The sequence below is a fragment of the Mesoplodon densirostris genome, chromosome 7 (assembly GCF_025265405.1).
Source record: "Mesoplodon densirostris isolate mMesDen1 chromosome 7, mMesDen1 primary haplotype, whole genome shotgun sequence".
Lineage (NCBI taxonomy): Eukaryota > Metazoa > Chordata > Mammalia > Artiodactyla > Ziphiidae > Mesoplodon > Mesoplodon densirostris.
The window spans coordinates 2,469,771-2,486,391 of NC_082667.1; the positions used below are offsets into that span (position 1 = coordinate 2,469,771).

General features: G+C 64.1%; 1 protein-coding gene across 3 annotated transcripts in view; it reads left to right on the forward strand.

Moving 5' to 3' along the window:
• KCNQ1 (potassium voltage-gated channel subfamily Q member 1) overlaps positions 1 to 16,621 on the forward strand; it is a 348,523-nt gene that overhangs the window by 39,072 nt on the left and 292,830 nt on the right. For all 3 annotated transcript variants that reach the window (XM_060104250.1, XM_060104251.1, XM_060104252.1), the window contains exon 2: positions 16,119 to 16,209. In XM_060104250.1, the coding sequence (XP_059960233.1) occupies positions 16,119 to 16,209 (91 nt within the window). The remainder of the gene's footprint in view (positions 1 to 16,118; positions 16,210 to 16,621) is intronic.

Genomic DNA, 16,621 nt, shown 5'->3' on the forward strand with positions numbered 1-16,621 from the left:
GTCATGGCCTCTGTGGGTTGGGGCCAGACTGAGAAAGAAAAGAGGGGCTCTCGGGGCAGGGTCTCACTGGCCGCTGGCTGGGCCGCGGGGGCCGGCAGGTGTGGGCAGGGTGCCCACAGGGCTGGCGTGGGGCAGCCGTGTGGGGTCATGCTGCGGGTGTGATGAGCGAGGGCTGGGACGGACTCACTGCTGATGTCTCCTGTCCGTTGGGACACAGCCCGACTCTGGTGTCCGGGTGTCCGGAGGCTCCGGACCCCTGGTTAGGGTGTGTGAAAGGAGAGCACCTCTGATGTCCCGGCCCTTCCTCCCACTCGGGGTCTCTGGGGCCCAGGCCAGGCGCTCAGATCCCAGCCCAGAGCCCGTGTCTGCTGGTGCTGGGAGACCTGGCAGGCCCAGATGCCTCTCCTGTGCCCTCAAGGTGCTCCTGGGCATGGCCTTCCTCTGACCTCCTTGCTGGTGGTGCTCCCGGCCCTTCACCCTGCTCCTGCCACCCTGGCCTCAAGCTTGCCCACCCTTCCTCAGGGCCTTTGCACTTGCCTTGGCCTGGAATATCCGTCCTCAGCCCTCACCTCCGTGTCACCGCCTGGAGCAGCCTCCCTCCCTCCCTCCCTCCCTCCCTCCCTCCCGTCACTCACTGTGACAACCCCTCTCTGTTTCCCAGGAGCAGCTGTCACTGTCTGTTATTTTGTTTATTTGGTTTCTGGTTTATTATCTCTTTTTCCCCGTGTCTGCCTCGTCCCTGGAGTCCACCAAGGTGCCAGGCACAGAGCAGGTGCTTTCGCCCCATCTGGGGGTGGGCAAGGGTTAGACCCCCGGGCCTCGCAGGCAGGCCGGGTGAGAAGTGTGCTTTTATCCCGAGCACCTGGGGAACCACAGGAGGGCTTGCTGGGGTGCCGCGTGGCAGCACCTTGTTCTCATTTCTAAACCTCCTCCAGGCCTGTGTGGCCTTCCCAGGCCCAGGACCTTCTTGGCTGGCCTCCGGGTCGGTGGGGACCTGGTTTAGCCGAGTCCTGGTCCCTCCTCGGCCTGGGAACCCTTCCCCCGTGATGGGTGACAAAGCGCATCTTTGAGCACCACCACCCCCAACCTCGGCCGGCCGTGCTGGGCGGAGGCTCCGACCTCCCTCTGCAGCAGAGGCCAGGCTGCCATCCGGGATGGAGGATGCTGAGGCCAAAATAAACCCGCTCATTGCATCCGGCGTTGAGTAATCCACGGGAGGCAGTGATGGAGGAGCACCAGGGACCCCGCCGGCCCTGCCACACAACTAGCTGCTTCCTTCCCCCCTCCACGCCCTAGAGCGGCTCCCGGCTTTGGTGCAGGCTGGGCCTGGTTCCGGGCAGCCTGGGTGGAAGTCCAGCCCGGGAACCTGGATGCAGGAGGGCGGGCTTGGCTGCAAGGGGGCAGGGGGCACCTCGACCGCTTGGGGGCCCAGGCCACGTCCACCAGGGCCCCTTCCTCAGGCACGTGTCAGAGCCTGGAGTGTGTTTTCACAGATCAGAGTGGGGTGCGGACACGGGGTGAGGAGGAAGCACGGAGGAAGTGAGCATGTTGGTCTCAGGCCCGCTGGAGAAAGAGGAAACAGGCCGTTTTCCGGAGGGGCAGGCCCTTCAGAAGCCACAGCTCGTGTGGGCGAGATCTGCGTCGTGTCCCAGGATGGCGATGGGTGGCCCAGTGTCAGGCACCTGCCACGTGCCGGGCACCCTCCCTCGGTCACACCTACGACGGTGGCCCAGCCCCCTCACCGTGTCTACGCGCTCCCAGCAGGGCCGGCATCGGGCCCTGCTCCTGGGACCCTGTGGGCACATCTGGGGGCAGCTCGAGGCGTTGGCACCAGCTTGGGAGTCGGCCACAGGGCCACCTGCCCCGCCAGCCTCCGCCCGTGCCGAGGGCCGGAGTGCTTGGTCCCCGGGTTCCTGGAGGCTGCATCTGGGGATGTTGTCCTGAGCCTGGGTGGGAGGCTCCAGACCCCCGCACAGGGCTTATCATCCTCCTCTGCCCCAACCCCTGCCTTGGCCTCTCCAAGCCCCTGCCCCCACTGCTGCCACCACGGGTCACTGGTAGAGCTCCTGATGGCCCAGCTGAAGGCAGGGGTGAGTGGGGATGGGCTTTCCGCAGGTCGGAGCTGTCTGAACAGCAAGCTTGCGGCTCCCGGGGTGGTGTCATGGCAGTGGGCCGGGCCAGGGCTTCCGTATGGGGGCGGGCAGGTTGACTCACAGCAGTGGCCGCTGGTCAGGGGACCCTGCAGTCCTTGGGGACTGACCATACCCGGGCCTGGTGTGGAGGTGCTGGACAGGCAGGTGGCAGTGGCTCTGTGTGGGTGCAGCCTGCTTGGCCCCTCGGAGGGTGTCAGCAGCACGGCAGAGAGGGGTTGGGGCTGGATTTGGGGGGTCAGCGTTGGAGAAGTGTCCCCACGATGGGCCCGAGGGACCATGTTTGCCTCCTGCCGCCCCTGACGCCCTTGCCTTGCCTGCACCCCACCACATCCCAGCTCCCCCAGATCCCCCGCCTCCTGGGGATGCTCCGTAGCCAGAGCTGGTGTGTAGCCCCACCTGACGGGTGTCTCTCTTGTGGCCCAGAGTGGGGCTGCCGCCACCTTAGGCCTGAGGCCCGGCCACGCTGGGGTCCGCCTGGGGCCGCCCTCTCCCATTCTGCCCCTCTTCGTTGGGACGCCAGCAGAAGACAGGCAGAAGACCTGGCCCCGGCCCTGATCCCAAGACCTTCCCATCGACAGCAAAGCCGACCACAAAGGCCGGGGTGGAGGGCCCCATTCAGGAGGCCTGCCCGGGGCTGTGTGCGTTGGCAGGTCCCTCTGCCCGCTGGCTGTCCCCGTCCCAGAGTTCTTGTTTTGTCAGCAGAGGGCTCTTCTGGCCCGGGGTGACGGGGAGAGGACAACAAGGCTTTCTTGCTCTGCGGGTGGAGGACAGGCCCCTGTGGCCCCTGCATCCCATTTCGGGGGCCTTGGGAGGAAGAGGGTGTTCCTTGGGGAAGGAGGCATGGCCCGGATTGCCCCTGGAGAGAGCTTGAAGCCAGACCCCTTCCCGGTCTGGGCTGCCCGGGGGTCCTGAGAAGCTGGTATCTACATCCAGGGAACCTTGGCCCATGGGCCGCAGGGAGACAGGGCAGCTGCTTCTTGGCCTCACAGCACAGGTCGGCTCTGGGGCGGGGGGTGCCTCTGGCCCGGGCCTTGTGCCAGTGCTCGGGCCCTGCACGGAGCCAGTGGTGCCCGGCGTGCGGACCTGCTGTCTCTCCACCTCCCCCAGGCACTGACCTTCTGGGCTTAGGGGCCCGGGGGCTGGGAGGGGTGTCGGGGGCCCCCGAGGCCCTGGGCAGGGGGCCACGCTGTGGTCCCAGCAGCCCCCCACGGGGCCACACCTGCAGCTACCCTGAGGGCTGGGTGTGGGTGCGGGTGAGCTGAGGTCAGCCAGGGGGCCCCTGTCTCCTGGGTGGGCAGCCTTGGCAGGTTGGGCTGGACGCAGGATGGGGGTCGGGTGGGTTCTGCCTCGGGCTGGGGCTGCCCACGTGGGCTTTCTGGCTTCTCAGAAGGGCCTCCGCCTCCAAACTGTTGGGTCCGGGGCTAGGGAAGGAGGAGGAATGTCTTATTTTGGCCAGCAAACCTGCCTCTGTGGGTCTGGGTGGTGGTCTTGGCCCTGAGGACAGACTTTACCGGGGGGGTGGCGCCCTGAGGGGCTGCCGGGGCTGACTTGAGGGCAAAGCCCCTCTGGACAGTGAGCGGGCCTGTCCCCGGCACACGGGCCCCCCCAGAGGCTGTGTGGTGGACCAGCTGAGGCTGCCACAGGCTTTACCACGAGGAGCCCTGAGCTGTTCCCCATGAGGTGACCTTGTCGCGTGGTCTGGGCCGGCCCACCCGCTCTGGCCTCAGTTTCTTCCTCTGCGGAAAAGCAGGGTCGGCTGGGCTTCTCACCCAAACCCGTGCTGAGTGCTTTCAGTGCGGGACAAAGCCCAGGCCAGGTGGGCACTGGGCACATGTCCCTGGGAGGTACAGCCCTCCCAGGCTGCCCACCCCTGCCCTGGCCTTTCTTGTTCTCTGGGGAAATCCAGAACAAGCTGGATTTGAGAGGGATTCTTGGCATTTTTGAGCCTCCATTTCCCCACCTGGGAAATGGGCATCTTAATACCTAACTCATCCTATTAATGGAGGTTCTCCAAGAAACAGAATCATGTGTATGCGTGTGCATGCATGTAACCACACACACACACACACACACACACACACACACACGGACAGAGAGATTCCTTATTTTTATTTTTATATTTTTTTATTTTTATTTTTTTGCTGTGTTGGGTCTTCGTTTCTGTGCGAGGGCTTTCTCTAGTTGCGGCGAGCGGGGGCCACTCTTCATCGCCGTGCGCGGGCCTCTCACTGTCGCGGCCTCTCTTGTTGCGGAGCACAGGCTCCAGACGCGCAGTCTCAGTAGTTGTGGCTCATGGGCCTAGTTGCTCCGTGGCATGTGGGATCCTCCCAGACCAGGGCTCGAACTCGTGTCCCCTGCATTAGCAGGCAGATTCTCAACCACTGTGCCACCAGGGAAGCCAGAGATTCCTTATTTTAAGGAATTGATTTTGGGAGCTGGCACATTCCAAATCCAAGTGCAGGCCGATGGCTGGAAACTCAGGCAGGGTCTCTGTGTTGGAGTCTTGAAGCAGAATTCCTTCTTCTCTTTGGGGAAACCCCGGTGTCTGCTCCTGGGGCCTTCCCCTGATGGACAAGGCCCTGCATCAGGGAAGGAGACCAGGGTCACTCAGTCTGCTGCCTGTAGGTGTTCACCACGTCTAAAGCACACCCTTCTTGGCCGCCTCTGGTGTCCGAGTGTCAGGTGGGAGACCCCGGCCCAGAAAGGTTCCCAGACGTCAAGGCCCAGGTGGGAGGTGAGGTCTCTCTGAGGTGGGGCAGGAGTTTTGGCTGCGGATAGGAATCGGCAGTGAGGGGCACGTGTCCCCTCACCCTCCCCTCGGAGTCAGGGAGTACTGAGGGTCTGGGAACCCTCTCCCCGGGCATGGAGACCTCTCCCGGGACTGAGGTTTCCCTGCCGAGTTCTGGACTCCACAGACATTGGTATCTGCGTTGGAAGAGACAGCGGACATAGGGGGACCTCCTCCATCATTCCGAGTCGGCGGCCGCTGCTTCCCTGCCTGTCTGTGCCGCCTCCTCCCTGAATTCTTTGCAGGGTCCATGTGGCCGTGTTCTCTTCTCTCCTCTGGGCTTTGCACATGCTGTTCCCTCTGCCTGGGTCAGGCCCCCGCCTCTGAGAAGCCCTCCCTGCTTGCCCCTTCCAAGGGGAGTGGGAGAGAGAAGAGGGGTTGGGAGAGAAAGGGGTGCCCAGCCGGAAGCCCCCACCTGCCCACTTCAGGCCTGTGATGTCCCTGGGCCTGTGGAGTGTGTGCGTCAGGGTCAACCCCACACCTGCCTCGGCTCCCTGATGAGAGGTGGCCGGCACCCAGGCCCCTCGGTAGCAGCTGGAGAGGCCTCCCTCTCCTGCAGGCTCTCACTGGTGGTGGTTCTTAGCCCAGTCGTAGAGCTGGGTGGCATGCTGCTGAGTCCCTGAGGTCCCAGCCCCAGACTCTGGGGCTGTTTCTGTCTCCCTAGTGGAGCAGAGGCAGGCTCTTGGCACCCTCGACGCACCCCCACTTTTCAGTGGGGAAACCAAGGCTCAGGTCACACAGCTGCTCAGTTTCCAGGGACCCCTTGAGTCAGGCCGAAGCCTCCACTGTGGAGTTATGAGGTTTCCTTCAGCTGCAGATCAAGCCAAACTGCAGCAAGAAAGGCTTAGGCTAGACAGGAGGAGGGACTTTTCCAGCAGGGATGAGCCCGAGACGCCCATCCCCTCGGGCACTGATGGGGTTGTGTTGCCCGGCTGCAGGCCACCTTGCTCCTCCTTGTACTTGTGTTGAGGTGTGTCGGGAGCCCTGCTGTGGCCTCGAGTCTCCAGAGTTGCCCTGTTTGAAGGAGGGCAGGGATCTGGACCCTGGGCAGGAACCCCACCAGACCCCTCCCACCTCCGCTGGTGCCCAAGTCCTCCACTACCTGTTGCCCCGTCTCACCCCAGAGGGGAGGCTGCCCCATCCCGTCCGGTCCCATCCCATCCTGTCCTGTCCCAGGAGAGGCCTGGAGGGCCCGGCCGCGCCCAGGCCGAGGATCTCCCTGCAACACAGGCCGTGTCCAGGGTAGAGCCAGTGGGCACAGGTACGTCCAGCTGCCTGTGCTGCCCACTGGGAGGGCCTGCTGGGCTCCTCCCCCAACCCGGAACGGGCCTCTTTCACGGGGAAGACGACATGTGTCCTGGGACAGATAAGGCCTCTGTCCGTGGGGTCACTTCAGTTTGTTCTCTGGCACCTTCTAAATATACCCTCCGAGGGGGTTCTTATCGCGGCCGGGCCGGGCCGGGCAGCCAGGCTTAGCGTAGGCGACACTGTGCGGGTCAGAGCCACCCCCCAGCCCTGGGCCCTGGATGGGCTCGTCCTCTCTGCCAGGCGGCCCTGCCTCAGGTGGGCCTGCCGTCCAGTACTGGGACCCCGAGGGCCGGGACATCCCCCAGCCCTCCTAGCCAAACCCGCCTGGGGCCTGTCCTCCCACCGCTGGGCCGGGGCAGCCCCTCAGGGGTGGTCAGTGGGAGGACAGGCCCTGCCACTCAGGTGGACCCTGTTTTCCTGAAGGCGTGAGGGACAGCCTGGTGGGAGGAGCCTGCACTGGAGTCAGGCAGCCCTGGAGTCCCTTTCCCGCTGCTGTTTGCGGCCCTGGCTCTGGGCAGTCACATGCCCTCTTTCTCCTCTGATGAGGGACAGGCCTGCCTCTGGGGCTTCTCGTGAAGACCAAGTAGACAGGAGGCGGTGGGCTTTTACTCACCTTGTCCCTGCCCTCCTGCCCCTCTGAGGCCTGGACCCGCCGGGGCTCCTCAGGGGAAGGAGGATGGGGTCCCAGGTCTGTGGGGGGCTGCCCCTGCTGTCTGTTGGATGCTGAGAAAGTGCCCGGGGGCTGGATGTTCCAAGTTCAGTCGCCCACAACCCGATGCTCGGATATGACTATGGTGTTTCTGATTGTGTAACAGGCCCCTGTGGAATCACACATGTGTGTACACACGGCACCCCCCTCCCCTAGACCCCCGCAGCCGCCCCTCTAGTGCCCTGAAAAGGCTTCGAAATGACTGCTTAGGGCGATGTGGTTGAGCCCTCAGCCAAGGCCTGTCCTCAACTGCCCCCCCAGCTGCCCCCCGCTGGTGTGGCCCTCAGCAGAAGGGGTCGCCCCCCCGGAAACGTGAGGGCCCTGTGCTGAGGTGGACATGGAACGTGAGTGGACGCCAGGCGTCGGGATGAGATGCAAGCGTGGCCACAACCCACGTCCTCTGACAGCAGCCAGGCCGCTGGGCAGGGCGGTGGCCTGTGTGACCCCCAAGCTCGGCTGGACCCGGGCCGTCCCACTGCCTTCCCTGCAGGGCTGTCAAAGCAGAATGCATGGCCAGTGCGGGGGCCGCCACTGCCATCTTGGGGTGGGGTGCAGTGGGGCTTTTGGGGACCGGCCAAGATGGGCCTGAAGCGCCTTCGGCCAGGGGGCTCCCCGGGTACCCGCGGGGCCTCCAGGATGGAACGTGTTTCTGTCTGCGCGGGGAGGTCGGGGTCCCTGAGCGCGGCCGTCGGGTGAGCGAAGGTGGTAGACCCCGTCTTCATAGTGCGCTGCTCTCGGCGGAGCTGTCCCACGCCTTCCCGGGGGAGCAGGACCCCGTCCCTATGCCCAAGCTGTCCCCTCACCTGCGTCGTCCTGGGTTTCGGGGAGAGGCCCCGAGGAGAGGGTGTGGGCTGAACCCTGGCGGTCGCTGCCCGGCCGGTGGCCTCCCCGCAGACGCTGAGCAGAGTGGCCGTGAGAGCAGTGCCTTGCAGGCTTGGGAGGGGCCGGCAGCATGGGAGGGGCCGGCGGCGCGGGCGGTCCGGACGGGTGCAGTGTCCCCCTATGGTCTCCCCCAACTAGCCTGGAGTCGGTCTCCTGGGGCAGCCTATCCCTGCTGCCTCTGGGGCCGACTTTGGGCAGCTGGACCATGGCCCTCAGAGCCCTCGCCCAGTGCGTCGTGATACACTCCTGGCAGTGGGGTGGCCGTGCCTGCTCCCAGCTCACGTCAGAGCCCACCCTCCCCCCAGGGAGGCTCCTTTCTGCCTGGCACTATTAGCATGCAGTCTGGTGGAGGGGGGCATACGTGGAGAGCTGCCTGGTGTCCTGGCCCTTTGGAAGCCCTGTAGGGCCTTGGCTGAGCCCGTGGGGGTGGGATGTGGCAGGGCAGGGCAAGGAGGAGAAGAAGGGTATGAAAGGATCTCACTGCTTGATAGACCCTGGAGGCCTACATGGAGGAGGTGGCACTGAGAATTCTTTCCACTGAGCTCCTGAGTTCAACCTAAAACGTTCGTTAAGTCAATCAGTCATTCAACAAACACTCATGTACCAGGCCCCATATGGGGCCTTCAAAGGGGGACATCGGCAGATGGGCCTCTGCCTGGGGAGCCTTTGCTCTATCAGGGGGCAAGAGTGGGCAGCAGGTGGTCAGTGGTCTGATGAGAGTGGGGCAGGACCCACAGGGCCCAGCTGTGGCATCAGAAGGCCCCCTGAGGGGAAGCCCAGGAAAGTGGGTTTGGAGTTCAGACTTCATAGGAGAGTCTTTAGCTTGGGAGGGGGCTGGTGGGATTTGCATTTTCCCAGGATCGCCCCGGCCGCCCAGTGGACACTGAAAGACTGGGGCAGGGAGACCAGTGGGGTGTGGGCTGAAGCTTCCGGTGCAGTCCTGGTGGCCCCCCGGTGGTGGTGGCGGCCCCCACGCAGTGGAGGCCTGGCCTTTGGGGAGGTGCCGTGCGCACAGGCACAACGTGAGGGCGCAGCCAGAGCACGAGGTGTGAGGTCCTGTGTCTCCGGGGTCCCCAGCCCAGTTCACTTTCAGAAGAAGTGTCAGCTGAAACCCCACAAGGCTGTGGAAGGCCTCCGTCTAGCTACAGGGATCACATCGCCCGGGTGAACCTTGTAAAGGAATGAGACTCGGTGCCTCTGAACAAGCCCCGTGGAAGGTTCAAAGTTGGGGTGGGGGGCGGCCGTGGAAGCCCTGGTCAGGAGGCCTGGCCTGGACCCTGCCCGGCACGAGGTGGGGAGACGGGGTGGGGGGGCTGCTGTGGTCACGGGTGAGGAGCACGGGGGTCCCTGGGGAGCCGAGCCTCACCTGGGCCAGGTCGACTGCCACTCCCGGCTCCTTTCGCTCTCTGGCGCGATGCGGTTTGGATGGTGCAGTGCCAAGTGGGGACCTCGGAAGGACACGGCTGCGTCCTAATCCCTGGAGCCTGTGACCTTATTTGGAAAGAGGGTCTTTGCAGACATAGTGACAAGATGAGCAGGAAACTCTAAATGTATCTTGGACTGTTTTAAAAATTGTGACACTAACATATGTTTTTACCAGATACCTGATGCTGATTTTTGAAAACTCACTAAAGATTCACTAATAGATATCATCATCCTAAGTAATTTCTTTGTTTATTAAAACGCTTTATACGTTATAGAGGCTGAATAATGGCCCCCCAAGATGTCAGGCCCCCTGGAACTTGCGAACGTGACCTTACGTAGAAAAAGCGTCTTGGCAAGGGTGATAAGTTAAGGGTCTTGAGAGGAGGGGATGGTCCTGGATACCCGGGGGAAGGGGGCCCAAATCCAGTGACAAGCATCCTCGTAAGAGACACACAGAAGAAATAGACACGGGCGAGTTGGCCCCATGACGATGGAGCAGAGACTGAGGGATGTGGCCATGAGTCCAGGATGCCTGGGGCCCCCAGAAACTGGAAGAGGTCCAGTCCCGCCCCCCACCCCCGCCTGCCCAGGACAGCCCCCCGCACCCCGTGGTTCAGCCTTGGATGTGGCGTTCCCGCTTGGAGGACCCTGGCACGGAGGGCTGGGCCTGGCCCTTGGCAACGGGGTCCCCTGCCCAAGGGGGAGGCTCAGTCCTTGCCTTGAAGCTGGAGCTGGGTAGGGGGCCCCAGGGCTGGCCGGTCCCCTCGCCTCTTGCTGTACAATCCAGGGCCCTCTCAGGGCTGGGCAGCGTGGGCGGGAGGGGCAGCCCCACAGCCTGGAGCCGGGACCCGCCTCGCCCGTGGCCTCGGTCTCCTTGTGGGAGGTGATATGACACCTTCCACACGGGGTGTGGTGGGGAGCTTGTGCGTAGCACCCAGCACCTGGGCCCGAGGTGTGAGCTGCCACGTGCCTGGCCCAGCCCCACCCAGAGCAGTGCTGCGCATGGGCTGGACCAGCGGGGCGCGGGGTCTTGGCATCCTGTTGGGCAGTGTTGCCCCCAACCCCGGGGACAGCCCTGGTGGGACCAGAGGTTGCCTCCCCCCAGGGGTCCAGTGCCACGGGGGATATGTCCAGGCGCTGGCTCACCAGCCCCGGGGCCCAAGCGGGGGTACCTGTCCTCTGTTTGTTCGGAGGTGTTTATTATCTTTCAGGGTGACTTTTGTGCAAAGAGGAGCCCCTCCGATACAGCTGGGGTTTGAACGTCAGCACCTAATCTATTAAATCACGCGTTCCGAGTTCGGCCTTGAGCTTTAGGCCACTGGACAAGCCCTTTGTCTGTTATCGGCCCGAAGGTCCTGGCAGGGTGGGCGGGTTTTTGAAGCTCGCTCAGCCTCATTTATAGCCTTTGTCAAACACCGGCAGCCATCCAGGGCTTGTGTATAAAAGTCATTTACTTAGTTTCCTTTTTTTCTTTTTAACTTTAAAAACATTGTGTTAAGATACATGTAACATAAAATTTATGCTGTAACCATTTCTAAGTGCACGGCTCAGTGGCATGACGCACGTTCACGTTGCTGTGCAACCACCACCCCGTTCACCCCCAGAACTTCATCTTCCCAAACTGACACACTCTGTCCCCGTTAAACACTCCCCATCCCCTTCCCCAGCCCCTGGCCCCCAGCATCCTATTTTCTGTGTCTGTGGATTTGATGACTCTCAAAGGCACCTCGCAGGAGCAGAATCGTGCTGGACCAACAAAACTTTTCAAAGTACGTAATTTTTATCCATTGAATAAATTGAGCACACAGTTAACGGCCCATCTTACGTTCTCTGATTCGTCCCAGCGCTGCATTTCAGTGTCTCGGAATCTCAGCTTAGAGCCCAGGGAGCCCGAAGGCTGAGGTCTTTCACGTCTGGGTTCTGAGGGTGCCTTGAACAGGCCACATTCCCTTTGCACATGAAGTGTGTGCTTCTTGTTCACATTTTCAACGTCATTGGGAAACATCCCGGTGTTGAAAGAGGCTTCCCTGTGGGCTGGAGAGACTGTCACGGTTTGACTCACGTAGGTTCCCCGAGGGTCCGGCCCATGCCCTGCCTCTGCGGGCCGCCGGCCTGGGTGAACCCGCCAGTCCCAGGTGCTGTGGGTCCCAGCCTACTGCAGAGGTTGAAGGGGGTGCAGTCTACAGCCCGCCTCCTGCGCCCTGGAGCGCCCTCCCGCCGAGCTGCGGACCACGGTCCTGGCACGGCTCCTGCATTCTTCTGTGTTTCCAGGGCACCTGCTGCCACGGATCCTGAAACGATGTCCGATACCGTTCCGGGCGTCCCTCGGGGCGGGGGCTGGCGGCCGCAGTGCCAGGGGCGGATCAGCCGTCAGGGCACAAGCAGGCCCTTGTCCTCGGGCCCGGAGCCGCCTCACCCCTGGCTGCAGCCACCTCCCTCGGGCACTCACACGCCCTCCTGGGAAGTTGGATCGAGCAGAACTGGGGGCCGAAGGGGCCTCTTCTCCCCGACAGCCCTGCTCCCCACGCCCCATCCAGAGAACAGGGCGGTTTCCTTCTTTCCCTGGACCTCTGTCTCCCAGCTCCTGGGGGTCTGTGCCTGCCTGGCTTTGGGGCCTTGGGAGGCAAGCTGGGACGGACAGGTGGTGGCCAGCCCTGCAGAGGCGGGAGGGGGGTGTCAGGCACCTCAGGCTGCTGCGAGCCCCCGAAGGGCAGGGACCCTATCTTGGCATCGCTGAGGCTCCGGGGCCCATGCAGGACAGGTTGGAGGGGACAAGAATCACCTTTGTTAAGGGATTCTTTCTGAAACTAGCACGACGTATGCGAATAGTTGAAGAGCTGTTTAGCCTTCAGAATACAGCAAGGCTGAAACTAGCAAAGTGTGTAGGGATAATAAACACCAAACCCCCTGAGCTCCAGAGAAAGTAGTCTCCAGCCGGGTCCCCGGGGAGGAGCTCCCGGGCAGGGGCCCCGCGCTCTGACCCAGAGCCTCAGCCTCTGGGCGCACAGAGCGGGGGGTCTCCATGCACCTCTGAACGGAGCTCGGGGTGAGGGCACCCGCCCTGCTGTTACCCTCCATGTAGGCCTGTCCACAGCCCCAGGCAGGGCTGCTCTGGCCAGAACCTTCCTCCTTGGCAAGGCTCAGTCACCCTTCCCCCGGACCCCTGAGCACAGCCAGACACAGGACAGCGAGTAGAAGAGGTCTCCCGGCAGCCATGGTAACTGCAGCCCATTCAGGACGCTCCCCCGGGGTCTCTGTGCCCCGCCTGGCACGCAGTTCTAACAAGCCCTCGCTCTGCTTTCTGTCCGAGGTCATCCTAACAGCGACACTGAACGGTCGGTTGCCACCCTGGCAGCAAGAGTCATACAGGGACAGGCCTTGTAGCAGAGTGACGGCGGCCTCCTAGGCCCCAGAGCACGGCCGAGCCGCCGCCTGGCGGCATGCAGCGCCCACCACGATGCACCGCTTTGGGCTCTGTCTGCTTCGTCTGCCTTGGGAGACAGGAAACAGCAGAGAATTCAGGACTTTTCGAGCACGTCCTGGCCGTGGAGGCTGGGGAGCCCTGGGCAGCGGGGTCCAAAGACCTGGGTCCAGACCTGGCCCAGGCCGGCCCCCTCCCCTCCCGGGCCTCACCTTCCTGGCTGCGGGTCGCTGCAGGCTTGGGGACAGTGGTGCGGGGCACAGGGCACGTGACTCAAGAGCTGAGGCCAGTTTTATTGATGTGGGGACTGCGGGTCAGCACTGATGTTGGTGTCCTGACCTCTGAATCTGAGTGTGACCGTGTGTGGAAAAGGGGGCTTCGCAGGTGTGGCTAAGCGAAGGATCTGGATCTGGGGGATTGTCCTGGATCACCTGGCAGACCCTGGGTGTCATCGCAAACGCCCCTCAGAGGTGGGGCGGGTCAGAGAGAGATGAGACCACGCGTGTCGTGCTCCCTGCCCCCACCCCCGGCCCTTGGCCTCGTCACCTCGGTGGTTTGACCATGTGAGGTTCATTCACCCTTGGGAAGCGTGGAGCCCGAGCCCCGGTTTCCCCGTATGTAGCATCTGTGGCATCTGTCCCCGGATCGCTTCCTGTGGCCCGACAGGGAGTGACTGAAGTATCCCCACGGGCCGTGGGCGGGCAGGTTCTGCCCATCTTCTCAGGAGGAGAGGGCATGAGGTGGGACACTGGTCCCAGCCTTGGGCAGGCACAGGACTGACCCCTGAGTCCTTGCCCGGATGTCCACTGCCCTGAGAGGCAGTGGCCGCGGGCTGTGGCTCTGGCTGTGTCGATGGGGGAACTGAGGCCCGGGAGTAGCCTGGACCACGTTGCAGGCAGTGTGGCTTCTTTGTGCAGCTGCCTCTACACCCAGGGGGCCTCGGGGTGGGGGTGGGGGTGGGGTGGGCACCTCCCTCCCTGCGGGACCTCACCTGACCTGGTTTCTCTCGTCCGAGCCGGGCCGCGAGGTCCTGGGACTCACGGGGCTTCAGGGTGTGGGCCGGGGGCAAGTGAGCTCTGTGCCCGAGGGACAGTCGGGCCAGCCAGGCACTCACTCTGCCAGCCAGGGTTCGCTTGTGTCCCCCTGAGATCGAAAGCTTCCCGAGGTGGGGGCCCAGGGTCTCAGTCACCACACAAGGGATGCCCTCGGGTCCCGGCAGGGAGGCATGGCTGCATCTGTTAAAGGGCTTCCCTGGGGGCTGGGCGGGCCTGGACGCCCTTCCAAGCCGGCAGGTGGGTCCGCAGTCGGGGTGAGTGGAGGGTGGGCGTGCAGAGTCCGGTGAGGGGGGTGGCACCGGGTATGTGGACTTGGGAGGCTTGGTGCAGCCTCGGGCCCTGGGGCGCTGGTGTCGGGACAGGAGGCCCCAGGCCGGGCGAGGGCTGCGGCTACCAGGGTCCTGCTGGGAGCCGCTGCGGGACTCGGGGCTGCGTTTCAGACTGTGCTTCGGGTCCAGCGTCCTGGTTGGGGCTGGTGTGAGCCGGGCTGTACCCCACAGAGAGGAAGGTGGGGCGCAGAGGAAGGGTCAGCATGGAAGGGACGGAGGAGGGAGCTGGGACTCGATGGAGGCGCACCTGAGCAGGTGCGGGCTGAGTACCTGCTGTGCGCCAGGCCCTGTCCCCGGCACGGGGGTGCGGCGGGGCTGGCACCCCACAGCCCTCCTCTGGGGGCTCATGGTCTTGGGGGTGGACGACGCAGAGGGGGCAAACAGGCCCCAGGCCCGGCGGTGATATGTGAGCATGAAGGACACGGGTGGAGGCACGTGGGGGTGAGTGTTGGGTCCCGTCTGGTGGTGAGGGTGCGGAGCTTGCAGGCGGGGCACCAGCAGGTGCAAAGGCCCTGAGGCAGGCGGCGGGGGGGGGCACGCTGGGAAGGAGCTGGGGTCAGGGTCACCGTGGTGTCATGCGGGGGGTGATGTTGAGGGCTCAGTCAGTGGCCGGGCAGGGTGGACTCTGGGGCCCAGGGTGGAGGCAAGCACTGTGGTCAGGACAAGAGACAAGGCTGATGAAGGGGCGGGTGGCTGGGACCCGGCTCTGCGGGTCCAGCTGACCCAGCCTGTGTGAGGCACCGGGAGAGAGGTGGGGACGAGAGCTGTTGGAGGGAACCCCGCGAGCTGCGGGAGAGCAGCCGGCTCTTGGGGCGGGCTCCCCAGGCAGGGAGGAGCATCTGGGCGGCCCGGGTCCTGTCTCCCCCAGGAAATGTGGGCAGGGAGAGTGGGCTGTGTCGGGCAGCCTGTTCTCAGCGGGCTCTGAGGGGCCGGGAGGGAAGGTGGGCTGGAGTGGGGAGGAGCGGGGCAGTGGGGGGAGATGCAGGGGACTTCCTAGTGGGCACAGGGCAGGCGTGTGGGGATGGGGGGTGGAGTGAAAGCAACTGCGGACAGCAGGATCTCGGTGGGGAGAGGGCCAGGGCTCCTGGGTGCTGGCAGGGGGTCCGTGTCGTGGGCCCAGAGAGCTTTCTCCACATCTGCACCCCCGGGGCCATGCGAGGACCCACCTGGAGAGTGCGCTTGGAGCCCCTGGACGACCCCCCTAGAGGTGTCCTCTTCCCAGGCAGGAGGAAGGCTGGGGGCTCGTCCTGGTTTCATCCAGGGACGTGGAGGGAAGGGCCCGGAGGGTCTGCCTTCAGGAAGCCTTACTGGTTCGGGTGTGATCAGAGCAGCCCGTCCGTGCAGGGATGGGGTGGGGTGGGGGGATGGGAGGGGGCTGAGCCTGGGAGCTGGCCCCAGGGGCAGGGGCTGCCATCTTCCCTTTGTTCAGCTCAGTGGGCTCCACCTCAGGCCTCCCCACACCCCCGCCCCCGGCATGGGGAGGGGGAAGCAGGCGCAGGGCTGGCATCGGAGCAGCCTCCCACCCGGGAGCCCAGGCTCCGGTGACACCCCATTAGCGGCGGCGGGAGACGGCCCCCTCCTGGCGCCTGTGCTGCAACCCCTGAGCCTCGTGCTGAGTGCACTGCGGCCATCGCCACTACGTGCAGGTGCAGGACGTTCCCCTCCCCCAAAGGAGGCCCCTCCGGCCCCGGTGGTCACCAGGCTGCTCTCTGCTCTGTGGCTTTCCATCCTGGACACCTTAGAGACAGGTGGTGGGCAGGGTCTGGTGCTCGGCGTGGGATCCCAAGGCCCACCATAGCCTGGGTCAGAGCTCATCCCTTCGAGGCCAGGTGACGTCACATGCTGTTGGCTGTGCCACACTTTGTGCACTTTTCACGGCTGTCGGTCAGGGTTGGCGGCCCTTGGAACGTTCAGATCTGGGGAGGGAAGGGCCTGGTCCCTCAGGCAGCAGGCGAGCCCACCTGCTCCCCGGGCCTGGGCCATGTCTGAGGGGGGAAGGGGTGGGCATCCTGGCGTGGGCGCTGACCGCGTGTCCTCCTGTCCCGCAGCTTCCTCATTGTCCTGGTCTGCCTCATCTTCAGCGTGCTGTCCACCATTGAGCAGTATGTCGCCCTGGCCACGGGGACCCTCTTCTGGATGGTACGTAGCTGCGTGAGGGGTCCTGCACTCTCATCCCCCAGACGTGTGGACCAGGGGGTGAAGCCAGCTGCTCCTGGCCTCTCCCACCCACAAAACACTCCTCTGCCGGAGCCCCCCTGCTAGCTGGCTCTGCAGGCTCGCCCTAATACTGGGGGACCAGAGGTGTGGGGATGCCCTACCCTGGCACCCTCACCTGCCAGGATGTGGCCGTCAGGCTGAGAAGGCCGAAGAATGAGAGGACCCCGGGGCCTGGTGGTCTGGGAGAGCTTCCTGGAGGAGGGGGCTTCTGAGCTGGGCCAGGAAGGAAGGACAGGAGAACACGGGCACAAGGAGCCGGGGTTGTGGTCTGCTCGGCCTGCGCTGTGGCCCCAGGTCTGGCTGGTACTCGGACCCTACAGGTGTCTCAGCCCCT